At 39.8% G+C, this 21913-nt stretch overlaps 1 protein-coding gene across 1 annotated transcript in view; it reads right to left on the reverse strand.

The window, feature by feature from the left end:
• Positions 1-4229: 4229 nt before the first annotated feature.
• Positions 4230-21913, reverse strand: part of epb41l5 (erythrocyte membrane protein band 4.1 like 5) — a 49089-nt gene continuing 31405 nt past the window's right edge. The window contains exons 17-26 of the mRNA XM_084725539.1: positions 15492-15643; positions 13956-14053; positions 13598-13735; positions 12472-12539; positions 11694-11816; positions 9711-9792; positions 9421-9501; positions 8850-8912; positions 8435-8574; positions 4230-4437 (exon numbers count right to left, since the gene is read on the reverse strand). Of these exons, the coding sequence (XP_084581665.1) occupies positions 4368-4437; positions 8435-8574; positions 8850-8912; positions 9421-9501; positions 9711-9792; positions 11694-11816; positions 12472-12539; positions 13598-13735; positions 13956-14053; positions 15492-15643 (1015 nt within the window). The 3' untranslated portion in view covers positions 4230-4367. The remainder of the gene's footprint in view (positions 4438-8434; positions 8575-8849; positions 8913-9420; positions 9502-9710; positions 9793-11693; positions 11817-12471; positions 12540-13597; positions 13736-13955; positions 14054-15491; positions 15644-21913) is intronic.

A 21913-nucleotide genomic window follows, 5' to 3' on the forward strand; every position in this document is an offset into this window, starting at 1 on the left:
CTTTCCTCCTGCTCTTTTTCTCTCTCTCTTAACACAGAAAATCACAGCGGACAGCCACCCACCCAAAGTCTGGTTCTGCTCGAGGTTTCTGCCGTTAAAAGGTAAAAGTTTATTCACTACTGCTGCCTTAGTTCCCTTTCTCATAGTGGGAATTGTTGGGTCTCTGTATATAATATTATAAACAGCATGAAGTATAAGTACCGTATGAAAAATGCCCTCTTATGATTCAGCGCTGTGGAAATAAAATACTCGATTTAAATAACTGATGGTAGGGCTGCACGATATTTGAAAAAACTGACATTGCGATTTTTTGTAACCCTGCGATATATATTGCGATATGAAAAAATACAGGAATTTTCACCAGATGACTTGAATAGCACTTTATGTTACTGCTGCCATCTTGTGGACAATTAACCTGCACTGATCTTGCGACTCAGTCCATATGCAGGGGCTCGGTCTGCTTTGGCAAACTGATTAAGAACGATTGTGATTGGTGGATCGCTGCGCGCAGTGTGTGTCAGGTATCCTTGAAATTAGAACACGTTTAGTTCATTTGCCTCCTACATCGTCAGGATGTGACACACGTACGTTGCCATCACGATGCTCAAACGATTTCTTGTGCAGCTCTAACTGATGGAGACCTGGATATGTAGATTAATGAAGTTTCACATCAGCTTGTTATTGTCAAAAATAGTAAAATGTAAAGTAAGAAAGTAAATTTGGCAATTTAAGAATCGGATTGATCACTGTACCTTTGTCCTCCCTGATGATACGAGACAGGACCACTAACTAAAAACACGTAAGAAAAACATCAACTGTTTTGAAAGGTTTTTCCTTTTTACTGTAGTGGATGACGAGCCTCAAACAGTAGGAATAAATTAAAACCGTGTGAGAGCTGCGACGGAAAAAAGCACTTTGCTACTTAAGAGACTTCATTAGATGACAAACGGTGACACAAATCTGTAACCGTTATGAATATACAGACCTCTGACGAGTCAGTTATTGCCACACATCTGATGCAAAATGGTTTACTTTGCACAGAGTAACTTAAATTTTTTTTACGTCGTTGTGACATGGCTGGTTTAACAAAAGAAAATTCACATCTGGGCCACAGTCTTGCATAAATCTGTAGTCACTTGAGCTCTTTTTGCAGGCAAATAATGAGACTTCAAACAAAAGTAGCTGATAAAAACAAATGAAGAACAACTGACTCCTACTGTAGCAAAGCTTTACTGAATCACGTGTTCCAGGAAAAAAAAAAAAAAAAAAATATATAAAATTGCATTAGAGACGTCACAGTCTCAGTGTTCTTCCAGTCAGTTTGATCAGTAACTTGTTTCCTACTTCTTCTGTAATTAGAAAACACCTCAATGCTGAAATCTTCTCAGAATGTAGTAACAATACTGCAGACATTTTTCAAAAATATATATATAAATCTACTTCATATCTACAGCCAGAGGGTGCCATTATACTGACAATACATTATAACTGTACGCTACAACACTTTTGGACAACATATCATATCTGAACAATTACACTGAGTAGTAGCATAAATAACTGTCACTGCTAAGAAGACATTGTCAAACAGTCAGCTTCCCTTGGTCGAGACAGATAATAAATCAACATCATAATGAAAAAACTACAGACAGAACTTGATTGAGGGTCCAGACTTAGTGATATTACGATGTATGGGATGCTGAAATAAAAAAAAAGAAAAAAAGACTTCATTAAAAACTGTAGAATTAGGCCTCAGAGTCACATGTAGAAAACCAGCTTTTAAGATATTTCACAAGTATCCTCCAGTTAGAAACTACATCAGCAACTGTGAATTTAAAAAGTTGTAAAACTCTCAGGGGTGTATGGTGACACGTCCAGCATTCTCAGATTGATGAGCCTGTTTACAGCTGGTGTTAAAATGTGTTCTGAGTGATCCGATCACAGGCAGAGAAGGTGTGAACGCACCACTGATGATGCTTTGAGATGTGATTATTCAGACGACATTCATTCAGCAGTGTGAACGCAACGTGAAGGACCATCTTCTCAACTGACGTCATCATTAATAATCTTTTACAAGAAGGAGATGTTCATAACAGTTAAATTATGTAATATGGTAATGGATTTTGGTCGGCAGTCACTGAACTATAACTCCAGAGTGTGTATTTTCAGGATAACACACTTCTGCTACTAAGTTTTGAAGGCGAGTGACTTGCATACTTCCCCTTTAAGCTCTGTCTTTCTTGGTGTAAATAACATTGTGTCTGTTTGTCCCAGTATTTTTGGAGGGAGTCTAAGAAACGGCTGGAACTCGAAACGTCACGCAAATAATGCAACTAAATACCTTAAATGGATGATTTTTGGTGTGGATCTTTCCATTTCTATTCAGATATTTTTATGATCCAGCACCCATCCGCCTGGGATTAATCAATGCGCGTCTTTTTCATTTTTTTCCAATGTGATAGCCGCTAGTTAAAAACAACGCATTTTGTAAATGTGTGGATTTGCACTTAGAGCGGAAAGGTGAGATCCGATCAGTTGAGATGCACTGTGAACTCATGTACTTAGAGCTGTCCTTCTGTGATTGGATCATGTTGGATCATGTTAATACCAGGTGTGCACAGACTCTGTTTGAAAACATTCATTCGCATAAGGCAGGGTAGAAGCTACAACATCTTAATACCAGGGTCAAATTACAGCATTCAGCTCCAGGGATCACAGTTTACTTACAAGTTTTCAACAGCAGTCGAGCTGCCTTTTTCTTTCACTTGTCATATTTACATCAGAAATTTAAAAGTTAAAATTAATGTGAAAGTGTAAATCGCTACAGGTATGAGCAGCAGTTTCAAATAAAAAGATATTTAAGGATCATATTTTAGAAAAAACAAAAAGTCAAAATATTACTGGGTAGTCAACTTTGACTCAAAACCACGGTAACAGTTTAAAAGGATGGTTCTGATTATTTGAAGCGAGGCTGTATGAGGTACTTAACAATACTCTGTGTATTACTTACAGTTAGCTTGTCTGCATTATTGTGTAACTTCTGTGAATCCAAACTATCTGAAGTCACACAGTGGAGAGAACTATTTAGCTTGTACAACAGCAGTTTGTTGCTTTGCTTCTCCAGACACCGGGGGGGCACCTCTGTCCGCTGTAGATAATACACTGATGATCAGTAAGTACCTCATACAGGCCCATGTCAAATAATCTAAACTATCCCTTTAAAGAGGAGCAGAACAAAGAACCAACTTTCATTAGTGATGTTTAACCCCTTATGATGCTGGTACCAACATATGTAAATTCAAAAGTACTGTGACGGGCAATTTAAACCATTAAAAAAGTCCAAAAAGGAAAAAGAACAGGATAATAAAAACATCAGTTGAAAAACCAAAGTGGTCATCTCTCGTGTCATCCATTGCAAAACAATCTTTCAAGGTCCAGTGCTGTAAAAATAATCCAGTGAATGTTTCGTATCCAGTGGCTGCCAACGGTCGAGTTTCACATGTAGTATTGATTGAAGTTTAAAAAAACAAACAGTCTGTAGTGTGCTACAGGGACAGCAGAGTATCATATTCACACGTTTCATCCTGTTGAGAGTCCAGGTGTTTTCATCTCTTAGAATCAAAGTAGTAGTTAAAGTCACTGTCGTTCTTTCTCTTTTATAGAGTTTTCTTGTCAGTCGTTCCTCCAGTGTGCTTCAGCAGCTCTTCATGCTGTGTGATCTGTAGCTCAGAGTAGCAGGGCTCCAGTGGTGTGAATTACCAGTGTAAAAAAATAGCACGAGTCCAAAAAAAAAAGGGGGAGAGGGGAAAGCTGCACTAAAAGAAAACAACCTACCCTTTAAAATCACCAGTCAGTTGTGGATGCTTTAATGCAACGTACCTTACAGTATCAAGAGGTTTTAGAGCGTCAGCCTGAACTTCACCTCTGTAGAACATGGGTTCAGGAAAAAGATGTGAAGATGACGGTAGATAGAAGAGACCGAGGTTTGGTTGAGTGGATGGATTACATCGATGGCAGGTGAACTTCAACAGGTGAGTATCATGTTAGGTGATCCTAAAATGTTAAAACTGGAGCTAAAGGTTTCGTAAAAAAAAAAAAAAAACTGTTTTACAAAAACACATTGTTCTATCATGAAAAACTGTGATCATATTCCTGTTACTTTGCTGTGTACTTATTTCAGTCTGTGTGGATGCGGTTAGAAATCCGTTGGTGTCGCTGTGTGAGCTGCCTCTCCCCTGGTCCCACTGTCCTCTGAGCCCTCGGTGTTCAGCACACCTGGCCCAGCGTGGCTGTGTGTGGATGGGTGAGGGGGTGAGGTGGGAATGCAGTCTGGGAGACTAAAGTTGTGATGTCTGCTCCTCGGCTCTCCATCAGAGCTCAGTGGTGAGGAGACCTCTGGGTTTGGCTCCATCCTCCGAGGCCGGCTGCTGACCCACAGTGCTGCGAGACACAGGAGTGGAAGGAGGCAAGATTACTGCATCAGAGGTAAAGAATACTTGAAGGGATAGTCTGTGTATTAAGTACAGTAGATGGAGGTCGACACGCCCCTAGTCTACTTCTGCAACGTGTAGTTTAGCCACCTCAGTTTAAGCGTATGTGATATTTACAATATTTTCACCACTTTATCTGGACATCAGACAGCTTTTTTCCCCTTTTCCTTTTTTAAGCGAAATGGTTGTTGCAGAAATTTCCAAAGCCATCAGACTCAGTTATTTTACCTCATAGAACATGTGACTTCCTGATACCTCAATGGGCTAGTTTGTTTTTTGATATTGTGTGAATTCAGACTTTCAATTTAGTTACTTCAGGTTTACCAAAGTCAGAAAATAAGAGCAATAAAGTAACAAATTGAGGTGGTAACAGACAAGTAAGTGCCATGTTCTGTGAGGTAAAATTACTGTTTTTGCCAAATAAAAATATAGAGGCAGTTTCCCATATTCCAAATCTACTGCACATTAAAACTGCTATTGTTGTTTTCAGTGTAACATACAGCAGTATGTTTCTGGCAATCCTGTTCCTTTTGTCTGTCTTTTGGTGGGTGGTCCTCTCACTAAAAGGCAAAAGCCTAAAACTCACCGCAACTCTCTAAAAGACAGAGGAAGGTACAGGAAAGCGCCTTGACAGAGTGTGTCTAGTGTAGGGTTTGGTTTTTGCTCAGAAAAATCCTGTGGTGGGTTATCAGCCCACCTGAGAGTCGTCAGTGGGTGAAGTTGCCTTAATGGCTGGCCAATCAGAGCAAGCAGAGACACTAAGGAGTGGGACTGGCAATGCCATTCCCTTTGTTTGTCTGTTGGTGGGCGGTCTTAGGCTGGGTCCAACTAGCAAATGCAGAACAGCTGTGTCTAATTGTGGTTGCAGTATATCAACGGGTGTTGTAGCTGGAGCGTCAGCGGAAGCGTCAGCCCTTGCGTTCAGCCCTTCTTGTGTGAAGACATTCTTGGGTCAAGACATGCGTGTCTACCTCACCGTGTCCACCGAGCCGGGACGCCGAGCCGGGTAAGAAATTCTCTTTGGACGAAATGTATCTCTACCCCTTTCCTGTTATCTCCAGTTTGCGCAGAAGGTTATATGTTGCAAACCAGCACCACAATCTTGCTAACCTCCACTTGTTAACGCAAACCTCCCTCACAGAGTCTCCCCTCTCTGTAGGACTGTAGAACTGCCAATCTGCAGTGAACAAAGCAGACTTTATTGCTGGTTATGCTAACCACCTAGCACTTGACATCCTGCCTCTCACTGAGACCTGGATTAGACTTAAAAACTGAAATGCTACCCTGGCTGCACTTTCAGCCAATTACACTGTCTCCCACACCTCTCGCTCATCTGGACAAGGAGGTGGGACAGGCCTGTTACTTTCTAGGAAATGTAATCAACTGGTACCCTCAGTCAAATGCAGCTCTTTTGAATACCATGCCATACTGGTAGCTGACCCAGTCCAAATCTGTGTGATCGTTATTTATCACCGACCAGAGCAAATGGGTGACTTCGTAGATGAACTACATGCTTAACTCTCGTCAACCCTGGAGCATGACTAGCCCATGCTTGTCCTCAAGAACATGAAAATTGTGACAGCCACAGGCCTCAGGTCAATTCCTGTGCCTGCCTCTGCTTTCCCTTGCAGGTTCCCCCCCTGGTTGCTTGCCCCTTGCTCCTCGTTGGTGGATTGCTTCCACCTAGGCAAGGCCTTTAAAAGCTGGGGAGAATCCAAGATGGCTCACTCTCCCTCCTGGAAGGCCGGTGCCTTTCAGGCACCCACTGCTTTTGTATGGTTTGGTTTGACTTTGTTTAGCTTAGCCTTGATTTCCCTTTTACACATACTTTATGTTAGCACCCACATTCACAACACCCAACACCTTCATTACACCACTGATTCTCAGACTTAGTGATTGGGTTCTTTATGTTGCTTCATTTTAAATAAATTGATAATTTGTTTAAACACTGTTATCGTGTGGACCTCCTGTCTTTGTTATGCTCTCCAACAAGGTGGGCATAACAATATACACTTGGACAATCCAAACTCTTCAGACTTCCTATCATTAATACACTCATTTGAGCTACAACGGGTTCACAATCCTCCTACTCCAGTGTTTCCCAACCCTGGTCCTCAAGACACACTGCCCTGCATGTTTAAGATGTTTCCCTGCTCCAACGCACCTGATTCAAATGATAAGGGCCCCGTTTCCCAAAGCCTTCATAGTGCTACGTGCGTCGTAAGTTGTATTGTAAGGTCTCCCTTAAGGTTAAGGGCTGTGTCCCAGACTTGGGACAACTTTAAGGGAGACCTTAAAATACAACTTACGACACACGTAGCACTACGAAGGCTCTGGGAAACAGGGCCCAGGTTGTTATCAGGCTTCTGCAGAGGCTTGATGACGAGCTGATCACTTGAATCAGGTGTGTTGGAGCAGGGAAACATCTAAAACATGCAGGGCAGTGTGCCTTGAGGACCAGGGTTGGGAAACACTGTCCTACTCACAAAGCCGGCAAAGAGCTTGATCTTATCCTCATCTGAAATTGCACCACAGATACACTGGTTGTTACACCTCTACATCTCTCTGACCACTACTTCATTCAATTCAAGGTATGCCTCCCTACCCCAACCCCCATCCACCATAACCTCTGTAACCTCAAGCCCACCCACTTCTCCTCCCTTGTAGCCTCCACTCTTCCACAACCCAACACTTTTTCCTCTCTGGAGGTGATGCCACTGAGTCCTTGTGCTCTACACTGAGCTCTTGTTTAGATAGGCTGTGTCCACCAGTGCCCAAAAAAAAGACATTTCCAACAGAAAGAAAGTAGTTTGGGTAGATTCTACTGTAGACCAAAAGTAGTTCAGGGAGATTCTAGCCTGGAAAGGAAAAAAGTTTCAACATCAAACTGCACTTTGAGCATCACGAGCTGAGTGCCATCTAGTGGCCATTAAGTGTTTTTGATTTTGGGTTGACCCATCTCTTTAAAATACCGTAAACTTTCAATGCTGACTGAAAAACCGTGAGCATATGGGTTCTGAAATATACAAAAAGAAAAAATTCCATCACTGCAATCATCAAACACATAAAAATACAACTAGATATGAAGTAGAAAGAGTATAAAATATATCATGTAAACAAGAACTGTATAGGCCTACACTATTTATACCTCACACTTGTCCAGATATATGAGTGATTGTAAAATGGACAACAGTAGCACCAACATACAGAATCATTTGTGTTTCTATTTATCACTCACTCTTTTCCAGCCTGTACTTTTGATCTTTGCACTGCAGTAACTGGTGAATTTTCCTGGTCTGCAATCAAAAAAGTTTCTTATTATACAACTTAATAACAAGGTAAGGAGCACAGCCGACATCACTCCTGATTCTACTTGTATTATTTTGTTGTGCGCACAAGGAATCATGGGAAATGTTTGTCCTCTAACTTAATTTACCTTTCACGGATTGTATATTTGTGTCATGATGGCGAGATGTCCATCATGGAACAAAAACTCGACTGTCTCCGTGCACTTTAGTTTTGCCTTTTTGGGATACTTTATGGCATTTACCAACTGCTACTCATTCAGATTGCACTCTAAGTTTTTTAGATGTCTTTGTCGTAATGTTTGGTTGTACCCACTGTCTACTGTCGTTTTAGCTCAGAGCTCAATTTACAGCAACATAACCTTGTTTTACAACAGTCTTAATCTGTTACTGTGCCTCAAAATCTCCTCCAGGCTGACGACTTCTGCAGTGACTAACAGCGTTTTACACAAAGTGAGCTCATGATTCCTCAAAGTAGCAAGGCTGAGCAAGATTTACAGTTTATTCAGGCCACCTCAAACACATCACAACAGGATTTCAACTAAAGGAAGCATTCTCCTGCTCGACCAGCAGGGGTCAGCATACTACCAAGCTTTCTTTAAAAACAACCTCAAAGTGCTTTGGGTTCTCGGAGAGTTTTACCTGACGGCGATGGCGTTACGTGTGTGAGCGAGGTGGGGGAGGGCTGGGGTGAGAGCTGGGCCCCCATCTGCAGGGAGAAGAGGGTTGACCTTAGCAGGGGGGTCAAGGTCAAGCAGGCCGTTAGTAAAGACGCCAGGAGGCTGCATTAGAAGGGGACGAGGGAGAAGGAAGGGAGGAAGGTCAGTCTCTACGGAGCTTCTACATCAGGCAAAGTGAACAGCGACTATGCAAGTGCATAAGCCTCGTATCACCATTTTCAGGATAATGGCAAAAAAATTAAAATGATTAAATACGAAAAAAACTCTTAAAAACATACAAATATTTTAAAAGAACCTGTGGGAGGAAAGACAGGCAAGTACAAAAGCCAGATGGACAGGTAGACAGTCAGACAGGTAAACAGAGATTGATCACTTACAGCGGTTGTGGGAATGATCCAGCGGGGTGTGATGACGGGTTTGGGCTGCTGCACCGGTGGTGGCTGGAAGACGAGACAAGAAAAATTGCACACTTTATTGATCACACTAACATATGGAGGCGCTTTCACACACTTTTGACCTCAGATACAGGTTTACTTTGTGACTGCAAGTTTAATTCAAAATACACAAACACTAACAAACCACAGAATTACGTAACAGAAAAGTACTAAATGAAGTTTTATTTTCAGTTCAATTCCTTTCTCTAATAGAAATGCCTGAACACTGATTCCTGGTAGTGATGAAACTATGCACACATGGGTTTAAAGGGGTGACATGTAAAATAAGCCAACTCTATGCTTCTCATTATATACTTTTTGCTGTAGCTAACTTTATGATGCACGTCTCTTCCCTGCATTCAATTATGCTCCAGGGGACATGAGGCTTTGAAGACTGTAAAATAGGATTTTAGGCCTCTCCTTTTGTAAAAGTGGTTTACACATACATTTTCAAAAAGTGGGTAAATTGCAGTCGGTTGCAGGAGTTCTCCACATACGATCGACTGAAACTTACTTCGGGAGTTGGATCTGTGAAGTCGATCAGGTTGTCAGACAGCGGGGCAACGTGTTGCAGGTCAGCTTCCTCTGCTTTCACCTGCAGAATGACACAAACACTCTTAACCACGACATACAGACAAAGGATCTTTAATGAACAGAAATTCTCTCAGGTCAATGCCTTTGTTATGCCTTCAGATAACACAGGACACTTCATGCACACGTGAAAGGATTCATGGCAGTTTTTTCCATGGTAATAAACATATCCGTGCCACAAAAAAGTGACTTAACTTTCAGTAATCACGTTACCTTTGGTGCCACGCCTTCGCTGGCAGACTCACAGGGCATCTTGGGAACAGAGGGGTTCAAATCTTCAGCTATCCTCTCGGCACTGATGAACGCAGCGAGAGAGGAAAAAATGAGCAAAGGACAGAAACTTTGAGACTTCAGAAAAAAAATCCTCCCACAGACATTAGACAGAAATGTGTTTCAAGTTCCTCATCCTTGAGACATATTTCCTTGGTACATTTATTCATGCATTTTTCTTGCTATTAAAGAAATTACTTTATTATTGGAGCCCTTCATGCAGCCAAGGTCAGGTCTTTGAATTACTTGTTTTGCAAGACCAACAAGCCACGAGCTTTTTTCTTTACAATATTAAACATAAAAAAGCTTAATAATTTGCTACATTAGAGTTTCATCATTCCTTTATTTTTAAAATTATCGTTGATTTATATTTTATGATTGACTAATTGATTAATGAGAGGAAAACCAGTCAGAGTGTTTACTGCATCAATGAGCCTGAGGCCATAAAGCCTTTCTGAACTGTGTGGTCAAGCTTCTGTGTGCATCTGTATTTTTGTCTCATCCTACTGTAAACACTAATTGAACAAGGACGCCAGCAGTATCCAGGCAGAAATCAAGTCATGTGACTCAACACACCCTGACACACACACACGCACACACACACACGCACACACACGCACACACACACACACACACACACACACACACACACACACACACTGCTCAAACATGCCAACAGATGTCAGCAGAGACCACAAAGAACAAGCAACACTGTACAGATTCAACGTTTTGCGCCTGTGTTGTCTATTTGTGCCTTTACACTGAGTTTTTATTTTATTCTTTTTACTATTTTGCGTCTTCATTCTGGTCATTTTTTCCTTTTTTGTAGTTTGTTTTCTCTCTCTCTCTAATTCAGCTATTTATTTTTTCTTCCCTGCTGCTCAGCTCTTGTCCTCAGAAGGGACTTTTCTTTGTGCTCCATCATCTTCAAATTTTTTTTTTTTTGGCATTATGTCAATAAATAATTGATCACAAAAAAGAACAAGCAACACTTTTGTCTCAAATGGATCACTGTGAAACATATATGTGTGTTTTGTCCTGATTGTGCGAACAGAGGTGTATATAAGCGTCATAAATTTAAAATTATACAGTGAGGATACAAAAACTGTACATTGAGGTTGATGCTACTGAAGGAAAAGCAAACTGATCTTTATATCCCTACTTTTAACTACTTTCTAACCTCCTTTATTCATGTCTTCTTAAGATCTCAACGGTCAAAGCCTCTTCTTTCTCCCTACTCTAAAAATCCACGGCTTAAATAGGTTAAGTAGACACTCATTACATAAGGTGTGTTTGAAGGGAACTATAATTGATTTAATTCATTCTAATCCTGGCAGTATAGTAATTAATCAATGACAAAACTTCTTAACGACTTCAATAGTAATATGTGAAGGATTTTATGAAAATGCGTGTTTTGACTAAAATGTAGGTACTGTAGAGCTGCAGCGATTAGTTGCCAACTATTTCGAAAATGGATTATTTGGGGTAATTTTGTGTGTATATATATATATATATATATATATATATATATATATATATATATATATATATATATATATATATATATATATATATATAAAAACCTAACAGATTTCAGCTTCTCAAATGTGAATATTTTCTAGTTTCTTTAGTCCTCTATGACAGCAAACTGAAGGGTTCTGGACAAAACATGCAGATTATTTTATGATGAGATAACAGTTGCCAGGCTCAGGTTATGATTTTCTTAAAATTTATCTTTCAACAAAGTTGATAAAGCTGTAGCTAACGTCAAAGATCTCCTCCTCTGCTAATCCGTTCTCCCAGTTTCTCTGTTTCTTAGCAGCCACAACAGGAATAATGCACACAAACAGAGCCTTGTAGACGAATTACAGGCTGCAGTTTTAATTTTGCACAAGCAGAAAACATGTAGCACACACAGAGACTGACCTGGCTCCTGCTGATGAGACCAGTGAGGCGGGCTTGAGCAGGTCCCACGAGTCTTGGACGTCGGGGCGACTGCTAACGGACAGAGACGAGTTGCTGCCCATTCGTCCGGTACGCACCTTTAACCTTGAAACAGATGGTACACAGATTTTTGTTTGTGTCTACATATAATGCACATTTTCTGCATGAAATATTCAAAGACAAAAAAAAACCAACTTGACTCACAAGTAAAATCTCCTCACAAAAGTAAACAAATTCAACATGAATAAAGATTTAAACGGGGCATGGGGGAAAAAAGGAAAGATTTAAAATGAATTTCATATTTTAAATTATTAATATGATGTATATTTTGACATAAAGCATTTGCCACATCTAATGTTGCTCATCATCCAGAGCTGCTGACGGCCTCGGATACAAGGCAGCGACTTGCTTGTCAGTCTGTGACGCCTTGCTTGTAAGGATGAGCTGCAGGTGATGTAATGTTGTGAACTATGCTAATCATCCTCATGAATATTCAAGTGGTTAATCAGCTCTAGCAGCAGGGAGCGCTGCAATTGGCTGAGACAATGTGTTGACAGTTGGCATGACTCAGGAAGATGGAGGAGGAGGGAGAAGACCCAATTTCAAGACAATGGAGCACAAGTGACAATGGATTTTCTCCTGCTCGTGTGCTCTGGACCGACTGTTCAGCTCCACGACGAGGCTGAAACAACCTTTAAATATGTTGCATATTTTGCAGTTTCTTCAGTTTAAAATTAGTTATTACAGTGTGTGGTTATACCTGGTAGAAGTGTCCTGCAAGTTGCAGTTTTTATCTCCAACCATGACAAGATGTTCCTCCAAAGATCCCTAGAAGAACAGGGAGGGAGGGAGGGGAGAGAGAGAGAGAGAGAGAGAGAGAGAGAGAGAGAGAGAGAGAGAGAGAGAGAGAGAGAGAGAGAGAGAGAGAGAACTGGATTAATAGACGGACAGACGGAGGAGGCGGGGGACTAATACAGTCATGCATTTCATTTGATCCAGAATCACATCACAACTATGACATTAACATGGGTGTTTTCCACATGATGATTTAATTCTGCCACACAGGAAAACTAACACAGATGTTCTATTAGATAAAGGTGTGAAAGTCAGAAATCTTAGGCACTGACAAAAGGCATTAATATTTAATACACGTGAAAAAATTAGCTGTATTTCAGGTTCATTAAATATTTAGAAGCATCAAAAGTGAGAGTAACCAGCACCAGGAGCGCATGGTCACACATTATTTTACAGTACACTAATAAGACGCAACAAATTGTACTTTTATCAAATCAGCCACAAACTAGAAATAATAAACTCTTCGGTAAACAGTATTAGAGCCTTTATTACAATATTAACAAATTAAAACAGAACTGTAACCTAAAATGAAATCCCACATCTGCTTCTGGAGACACACCTTAGGTTGGTCCCATACAACTGGCAGTGTAGCCAAAACTGATGTCTACTTCTTTGATCAAATCTTTGTCTTTGTTAATTTATTTCAAAGGTTTTTCTTATGTCTGAAAATACACATTACCACAAATCCAACAAATTAGCCCCAAAATTAGATTTACTGCCAAAAGGCTACTGGCAAATCCTTGTGCACACAACTGTCCAATTATCTGTATTATTATACAGCGTACAGACACTCTGGATCGTTTAACAGACCTCTGAAACCATCTGCCAAAGTGAGGCTAATTCATCTGACTTTAGCTACACCTGAGCAGCTCTGGATAAAATATTCAACACGATATATGTAGCAGGGGTTTCCTGCTCCATCTCTCTGTCAACCAGGGGCTCCGTGGCCTAAAAAAACACCTTGAGAAACCCTGTTCTAGACCTCTGTCAGGGGACTTTGGTGGTTTTACACTGTGTGGTCTCTTCCTCACCTTGAGTGCAGCAGCCTCGGCTTGTGCTTTCAGGATGTTACTCTTCATGTCCTCTGGGGTGCGCAGTGGAGTGACGACCGGGCTGCTGCTGCCTGCACTGCTCAGACCACACTTCTCTGTGAGCTTCACCACATCCTCCTGTGGTATCAGGGCGGGATGAGCCACACATATCCCATACAAAAAAAAAAGATTAAAATAAGGTTATTGTTTCTGAACAAACTGGATCACATGTTAGGATACTGCTACTGTAATTTCTCTATTTTATTAAGAGTCTAGAAAGTTTTCATAAGTTCTTTTAGTTTTTTTCCTGGAGAAAAAAAAAAAAAAAACTTTACATAAAGACTATATAATCACCCACCTGATTGTTCATGGCCATGTTGACGTTGATGTTATTTCTCGGTGTAGCAAGAAGAGGACTGTTGTCCAACGCCAGCTGCTTCAGACGAGCCGCCGCTTCTGGAGAGACGCATTATTTAACTTAAACACACTCCCACACAGGTGCATTATGCAGAACATACATTATGTAACGTTACAATTAAAAAAGAAATTATAAGTGATTTTCATTACGTGCCCCTTTTCAGTGAACTTCTCAAGAAGTTCTCTTTTGTTTACTTGTAATAAACAGCATAAACTGATTTAATGTCAGTGAGACGATGGTTGGAAAATAACAGAAGCGGAAAAAATGTATTTATGATGTGAATGAGAACAGAGAGTCTGAGCGGTGGCTGGTGGTGAAAACAGTCTCTCTATTCTGTATTATCCTTTTCATACATACTCAAGATATTTTTAGGTTTTAGGATTACATGTCTTATTCTAAAGGTTAGGCTTCTAAAGCTACATTTCAAATATTTTCTAATTTGTAAATCTGGCATTGGAATTCCTCTATAGTCTCTAGCAGTCTAAATATATTTATTACACGGCTTTGTTAAAAACTTGATTCTGATTGGTCACTTACAGCAGTCTAAGGTCTTATTTCTGTACAGCAGACTGTTGCTATGTATAACATATGGACGCAGTTCTGATCACAGACTCTGGATGAGCAATAAATCATTTTTAAATTAATATTTTGTATCAAATTTATGATTTTTTTTAGTAAGTAGCTGTGCAATATGTGGTATAATGTACAGTGAGCGGGTCATTACCGCAGAATACACACCCTGACAGGATGGTTCAGGAGCTCAACACGAAGCTGTACATCATCCCTCACATATCCGAATATATTTTTTACATCCATAGAGCAAATTCCTTTTATCACTAACGTGCAGTTATCCTGTGAAATATACTGTATATTTATATCTACACTGAAATCATCCCGTGCGGTTTTATCTATTCATTCTGTGAATCCATCCCATGAATTTGCTGCTTTTATCTCTGTGCAATGTAATATATATTTTTCTCATAGTTTAATGCTATGCACCATGTATGTATTACAACATGTGCAATAACTGTTTACAATTAACCGTATATCTGTGAAAAAGGCTGTATATCATGTATATAGTTTGTGAAAGAGAAACTATCAACGCCTACTGATAACAGGTATAAAAATGTGTTATTATGATCATCTTTGTTTTAAAAGATTTCCATCAACTCTGTCAGATTTTTACAAAAACATGATTTATAATAACATGTCAACTCCAGAGACCTTCACAGTCAAAACTAGAAATGTTTTAAAATGTGTATTTGGGTTTGCATTAAGAACTCTGAGCAACTTCAAAATCAAACCGCTCTCAAAATACAGTGAATTCTATTCATCAGTCACTATTTTTTCTAGCTGTGCTTTCAGTCCTTGTGCTGCTGTATAACAGGTGGATTTCCCCTGTGGAATCAATAAAGTTTATCTTATTTGAAATGGTTTTCAGGTTTTATCGTTTTGTTAGGTTCTCTGTAGCCTCACCACTGAGGCTGAGAGGCTCCTCCCCGGTGGCAGCGGCGGTGGCGTAGGCGTTGCTCGGTCCAGCCTCGTCTGTAGCCGTCACTGCGGGAACGACGGGAGCCCTGAGGACGTCATCAATGCACGTCTCCATCAGGTCCACAACCATGGGTATACTAATAAAACAGAGAAAACAGAGAGCGTCAGATCAAGATGGAGACTTAGAAAATAATCACGTTTAAATATAAATGCAAGCAAATACAAAGGAGGAGATCATGTAAAGCATTTCAACCAGAATTACAACAGATAAATTCAGGATTATATAGCTGTACAACTTACCTGCAGCACCCATAAGATGGATGAATAGACTCTGCAAAGATGGCAAAACTGTCCCGTGATGATATGTCAGAGGACATAGTGTAATAACATCCCATAAACAAATAATACCATAAGAATAAAACAAATTAAAATAAAACAGAATGCACATTTAGGCCACTGTATTTGGAGAAAATCATTTGAAAAAGAAACATTGAAATAAAAACTGTTTGATGAAGCCTCTGACAAAAGCAAATCATGTAGAATCATGTTTGCTCCAGTGGGTTTGACAAGTTTCAGAGTTCCTACACATTTTTCATTTCCAATTTCCAGACTTCGTGGTACATTTTTCAGACCATATTTGATATCAGAGTACAAACAGCCAGATGTTTATCATGTAAATAAAAGGTAATCCAACTGGTAACGTGTTTCACTCTGACTCAATACGCTAATATGTTGCCAGAAGATTGTTGCTAGGTCCTACTGAGCACCACAAACCCTCCGTCATTTTGGAGATGTCAAACAATTTTACAAAAAGTTTGCAACTAGCTTTGATGAAGCAAACCAGCCTTTAGAAAACCTTCATTCAGTCCACACTCCTACCGAGAAAAGATCCACCAAGATCAAACATCTCTGACAAACTGGTGCTACATGTACTTTATGATACATTATTCTCCCTTTCCATATTGAATAAATAACATCACATTATTTTTACCTCATATTTTATCGTCTCTAAAGAACCAAAAATTAGTTAAATAACAACTTTCATGGCGTCTTTGCAGTCTGAGCAGTAACAATGAACGCAGCTTCAGAAAAGAAACACTAAATCTCTGCATTCACTCAACTCATTACCTGAATGTTCAGACAAGCGTAATATTTGCTCATTTTTAATGCTGTGTATAAATGCAACCTAAAGATTTTCTTTTAAACTAATTTTTTCATGGATGATGTCTGGATTTGGTACAGTTATAATTTGGTATATAGTTGTTTCACAGGCTGTGGTGTCCGGGTTTAAAGGCAGCTCTGCACTAGTCTGGAAACACAAATATATTTACATCTTTTCTTTTTCCTGTACTTATCCAGACCTGGAAATTAAACAAACCAAATCTCATACTTTTCCCATACTGCACAGGAACCCTGAGATATACATCCTCTTAATTTATAATTTAAAAAAGGGTTGTTATCATGAATACAAAGACAGGTACTGTAGTTTCTACCAGATCAACAAAATCTCTAAAATAAAGATCTATGCCCAAAAGATCCTCTCAAGGGGTAAAGAAGCAGAAGATTTCAGCCCAGGAAAATGAGTCTTCAAAGAAAGCAATAACTTTTCTTGGAAATAATGTGGTCTAATATCCTCTGAATCTGAAGTGACCTGAAGCAAAAGATTTGAAGCAAGGATTTTGGGAGAATCTCTTCCAGCAGCCTTGTAATTAGCTCATATTCCTGTAGCCTGAAGACACAGTCAAACATGAGAGGTATTACTACTGCAGCATGTGCTGCCTGAAGAGAAAGCGGAGCTGAAGCACAACACGCACAAAGACGGGAATAAAAGAACAATGCTTTGCCTGAGGACTCACAAACCAAATGTACAGAAACACTCCCACATGTTAAGTAATCCATGAAGGAAACGGTGAGTGTGTGTCCAATCCATGTGTGGGCAACAAATGAAGACATAACACACAAAGGAAAAACAAGCATAGATACACAACATGTCAAGGGTGTAGAATCTCCCGCCAAACAAACACCTAACAGCCATTAGATACTCGATCTGAGCCGCTGTCGTTCAGCTGGTGAAGAGAACAGATTTCTTATAGTTTAAGAAGAAAAAAAATAGAATCTGTTTCTACTGAAATGCAAAACAATATCTCATGGTTTAATGCATTAAAGTAGCTGCCAGTATTTTGTCGTGTTCGACCTTTTCCTTTTCTTTCCGGTGTATTACCTGTTCGACGGCTTCAGTACAACCTGAATGACAACTGAGGACACAAAATATCAGTAAATTTCTCAAAGACACCAAGGAATGTTCCTCAAACAATGTGCTGTATATAAGAGGGGGGGTGTAAGAACATTTCATAACTGTATTGTGATACATGCAGATATTCAGAGCAGTGCTTTATTTTGAATTGAGTGCAGTGTAGTCATCATCTTCACTGCTCTGATTGTATAAAAAGTAAAAATATGATGGTGTTTCCCCCCCAAAAAGCAATATTACCCTTCTTATAGTATCACAAAACTTGTATCATGATACATATCATATGGCCACATTCTTACTAATACACAACTATTTTACTAATCAATTAATCATTTGAATCTTTTTTTTTTTTTTTTATAAAAATGTCCAGATTCTCTGACTTCAGCTTCTCAAATGAGAAAAGTTTCTTTACTCCATTCTGAGAGTAACCTGAATGTCTTTAGGTTGTGGACAAAATAAGACATTTGAGGACGTCATCTTGGGCTTTGGGAAACGGTGATCAACGTTTTTCACAATCTTCTTGTGAAAAACAATCACTTTTTAGGGACCAAACAACTAATCGATTAACTGAGAAAATAACCAGCAGTTAAATTGACAATGAAAACTCGTCATTTGCAGTCAGAAATAAAAGTAGCAGGTGATCAAACACATAAAGGACGCTACGTAAAGCTACATAGTCTTCTGTGTCGAGAGTAATCCTGTCTTTATTCTCTGAAATGATTCTCAGCATACAGTTCAGAAAGATACACATCCTTTGGTCAGTTATGTTGTAAACATTTAACTAATAAAATAACATTATAAATCATCTTCATTGGTTGAGCTGTTAGAAACATGTGGATTGAGGTGTAGGTAAGACTTCAGTGAACATCAACTTTCTCCACACTGCTCTTTATAAACCAGTAGAACCCAGTGTTACCATGATGGTTGGGTCTGTTCAGAATATCCTTCTCTGCACCACTGAAGCTGTGTTCAAAGAACCAACAGTTACAGCAAACTAAAACAAGATAAACAATTTACCTTCATTTGATTCAGCTTTGAACTTTTTAATGGAATTACACTTGTTTGATTTCTTGCAAGAAGTTGGATAAGAAGGTCAGTATCAGTTTATTACGTCCATGATTTGTGTCTCGCTTTTAACGCTGGGAGCAAGGAAAAAGTTCCAACAAAACGCAACAATGCATCCTCCTGCATTTATAAAAATGTGTTTGACACACAAGAAACAATGCATAAATATCACAGATGTGTATTTTTTTTTTGGAACAAACCTCCTGCCAGAGCGAATTCTTTTCACCTGCTTCTATTTCTGTGTGCTAAGCTAAGCTAACAACTTCTTCAGCTGCGATTCAAACAGGAACCTTCCACTGGGACTAAGAAACTTTGAAGGAACTCGGTGCGTTTCCAACACAGGAACCACCAAGGTCTAAATTAAGTTCTGGTCATATTAACCCCTCAAAGTCCCCCTGTGAGCGTGAGTTTTGTAGCACTGAACATTTCTGATTGGTCAGTTATTTGCGGCATTTAATTTTAGGCACTATTTTTAAATATCTGCAGCCACAAACCGGTTTGTTTTGTGTTCATTGTGCATAGACACATCAACATGGAGTCACAGAAGTAAGCATACAGACTGTAGCTGGCTCTTTTTCATACACCAGCAGTAGAGGTGCTTAACAGTCTACATACAATCTAAATTTTAGCAAATTTTTTCTGCAATTTTTTTCAAAGACTACACTGTCAAAACACCATTTTACATTGATTATTGTTGTGCTGCACAGATATCCTGACCTACATGTCATATTCTACAAACATCGTCGTTCGGTACAGAACTCCACAAAAATCACACTATAATCATTTTAATATGTTGCTCAATGGAAATGATGATCATTATGTAAAGATTATCATTCCCTCTAATATTACAAATCAGTTTGTTGCTCCAGTATCAGTCAAAAGAAACGCTCACCCCCAGTCAGTGAACTAATTTACCTGATCTTCACAGGTCTTTGCAGTAGAAATGCATACAACAAGAAGCTGAAGGAACCTTGTTGAAAAGTAGTTCCTGGGACCAAAAGTTCTGGGTACTTTGGTTTAAAAATGCAGGTTTAGACAGATGAGAAAGATATTGACCTTCTTACCCCACTACCTTTTAAAAACAGAGCAGCAGATCCATGAAATGTGCAGATCAGATTAAATAGAACATTGAGAAGAAAATATTTTCTTACGTAAAAATCATTTGATGGAATTCAAACTTAATTACAGCAACAATGTTTGAGATGATATAAAAAACATAAAACTATTTCTGAGAGAATGACAACGGGAGCAGAAAAAGACTTAATGAAACCCTTCCAGGAACTAAGTGACTCATTGTTCCTTGAAGAGGCGACAGTGGAGTTGAATTCCTAAGCCTCACATTGATACCATCTCACCCCAGCCAGCCAGTTTCACTATGAGCAGGGAGTGAAGGACAGAGGAAGGATAGGGAAGAGGAGAGACAGAACAACAGAGACCAAGTCGAACAAAATAGAGAAAACGGGAGAGTGAACAAAAGGAGGATTACTTTTCAGAATTGTCACTGGAGTAAAGGTCATGGAAAAGTGCAGGGAAATGAAGGGAGTGACTGAAAAACTGAGACGAAAAGGGCAGTATGAAGTATGATGGCAGGCTGGGAGAGGGATCAGTCTGTGAGGGGTGTTATCAACCTGAATATGTGATACTTTGGGCGGTTTGTGTTCAGGAATGTTTTTCGGTTTATAAGACATCTCTGTGTTCACACCAAATGTCTCCTTCAATGTGTCTCCTTCAAACATTTTTCATGGGCGAGTCACAAGCTGAGCCACTCCCATTTATTAGTGTGCTGTCCAGTTCCTGTCAGTACAGAGGCTGAGACCGCTGTCGGTTGCTCGGATCTGTCCAACTCCACGCGGGGAGCTTTGATGAGACATAAGCAGGAGGGATGGAGGGAAGAGGAGACCTGGGGAGAACAGGGTGGAGGAGGGGAAGGTGACAAACAGGAGGGGGATGTAAAGAGACGGGGAGTGAGTGAGAGCATAGGTAAACCAAAAGTGAGACTGGAGGAGGAGAGGAAGGGAAGCACTGAATGAAAAATAGAAGCAAGGACAGGAAGACTGTATGCAAATGAATGAGAGAGGGAAAGATGACTCCAAGAAACAGCTAGTTTAACCCAAGTATGAGGAAAAACAGGCAGACGAGTGTTTGAGGCAGCTGATAACATGAGTCTGAAAGTCAGAGAGATTAATGATTTGGTCCTGCAGGCTATCACTGCACACGCATCAGTCCAAAAAAGGCAGGATGTTGTGTAAAACACGAACAAACAAACAATGCAATGATCTGCAAAAAATGTTCCACCAATCTAATGCAGTACAAAGACAAGATATTAAATGTTCAAACTTATTACCTTTATTGTTTTTTTGTAAATATACACTCATTCTGAATTTGCCTGCAACATGTTCCAAAAAGGTTGAGACCAGAGGGAGAGGGAGGAAGTTTATGACTGTTTTACATCACATTTTCTTTCTTTCTTTCAGAGAGTGTTTGGGAACTGACAAGTGTTAACTGCTGAAGTTTTAAAAGTGAATTTCTTTCTCATTCTTGCTTGTTATACGACTTCAGCTGCTCAACAGTCCGGGGTCTCTCAGGTCTGGACTGCAGGCAGGTCAGTCTAGTACCTGAACTCTTTTACTACAAAGCCACGCTGTTTAAACGTGCACAATGTGTCTTGGCATCGTCTCGCTGAAATAAGCAGAGATGTCTCTGGAAGACATTGTCTGGATGGCAGCGTATGTCGCTCCAAAATCTGTATGTACCTTTTAGCATTAACGGGGCCTTCACAGATGTGACAGTTACCCATGATGCCATGGGCACTGACACACCATCATACTATCACAGGTGCTGCTTTAGAAGTTAGCACTGGTAACAAACTCATCAGACCACAGCACACTTTTCCACTTGCGTCAGTCCATCTCAGATGAGCTCGGGTCCAGAGAAGTCTGCAGTGTTTCTGGATGTTGTTGATAAATGTCTTTGTCTTTGCATGGTAGAGACTTTGTAGATGTGCATTTGTAGATGCAGAGACAAACTGTTTACTGACAACGTTTTTCCAAAGTGTCCCTGAGCCCAAGTGATATCCTTTAGATACTTTAGA

Source organism: Lutjanus erythropterus, chromosome 8 (genome assembly GCF_056507025.1).
Source record: "Lutjanus erythropterus isolate fLutEry1 chromosome 8, fLutEry1.hap2, whole genome shotgun sequence".
NCBI lineage: Eukaryota > Metazoa > Chordata > Actinopteri > Lutjaniformes > Lutjanidae > Lutjanus > Lutjanus erythropterus.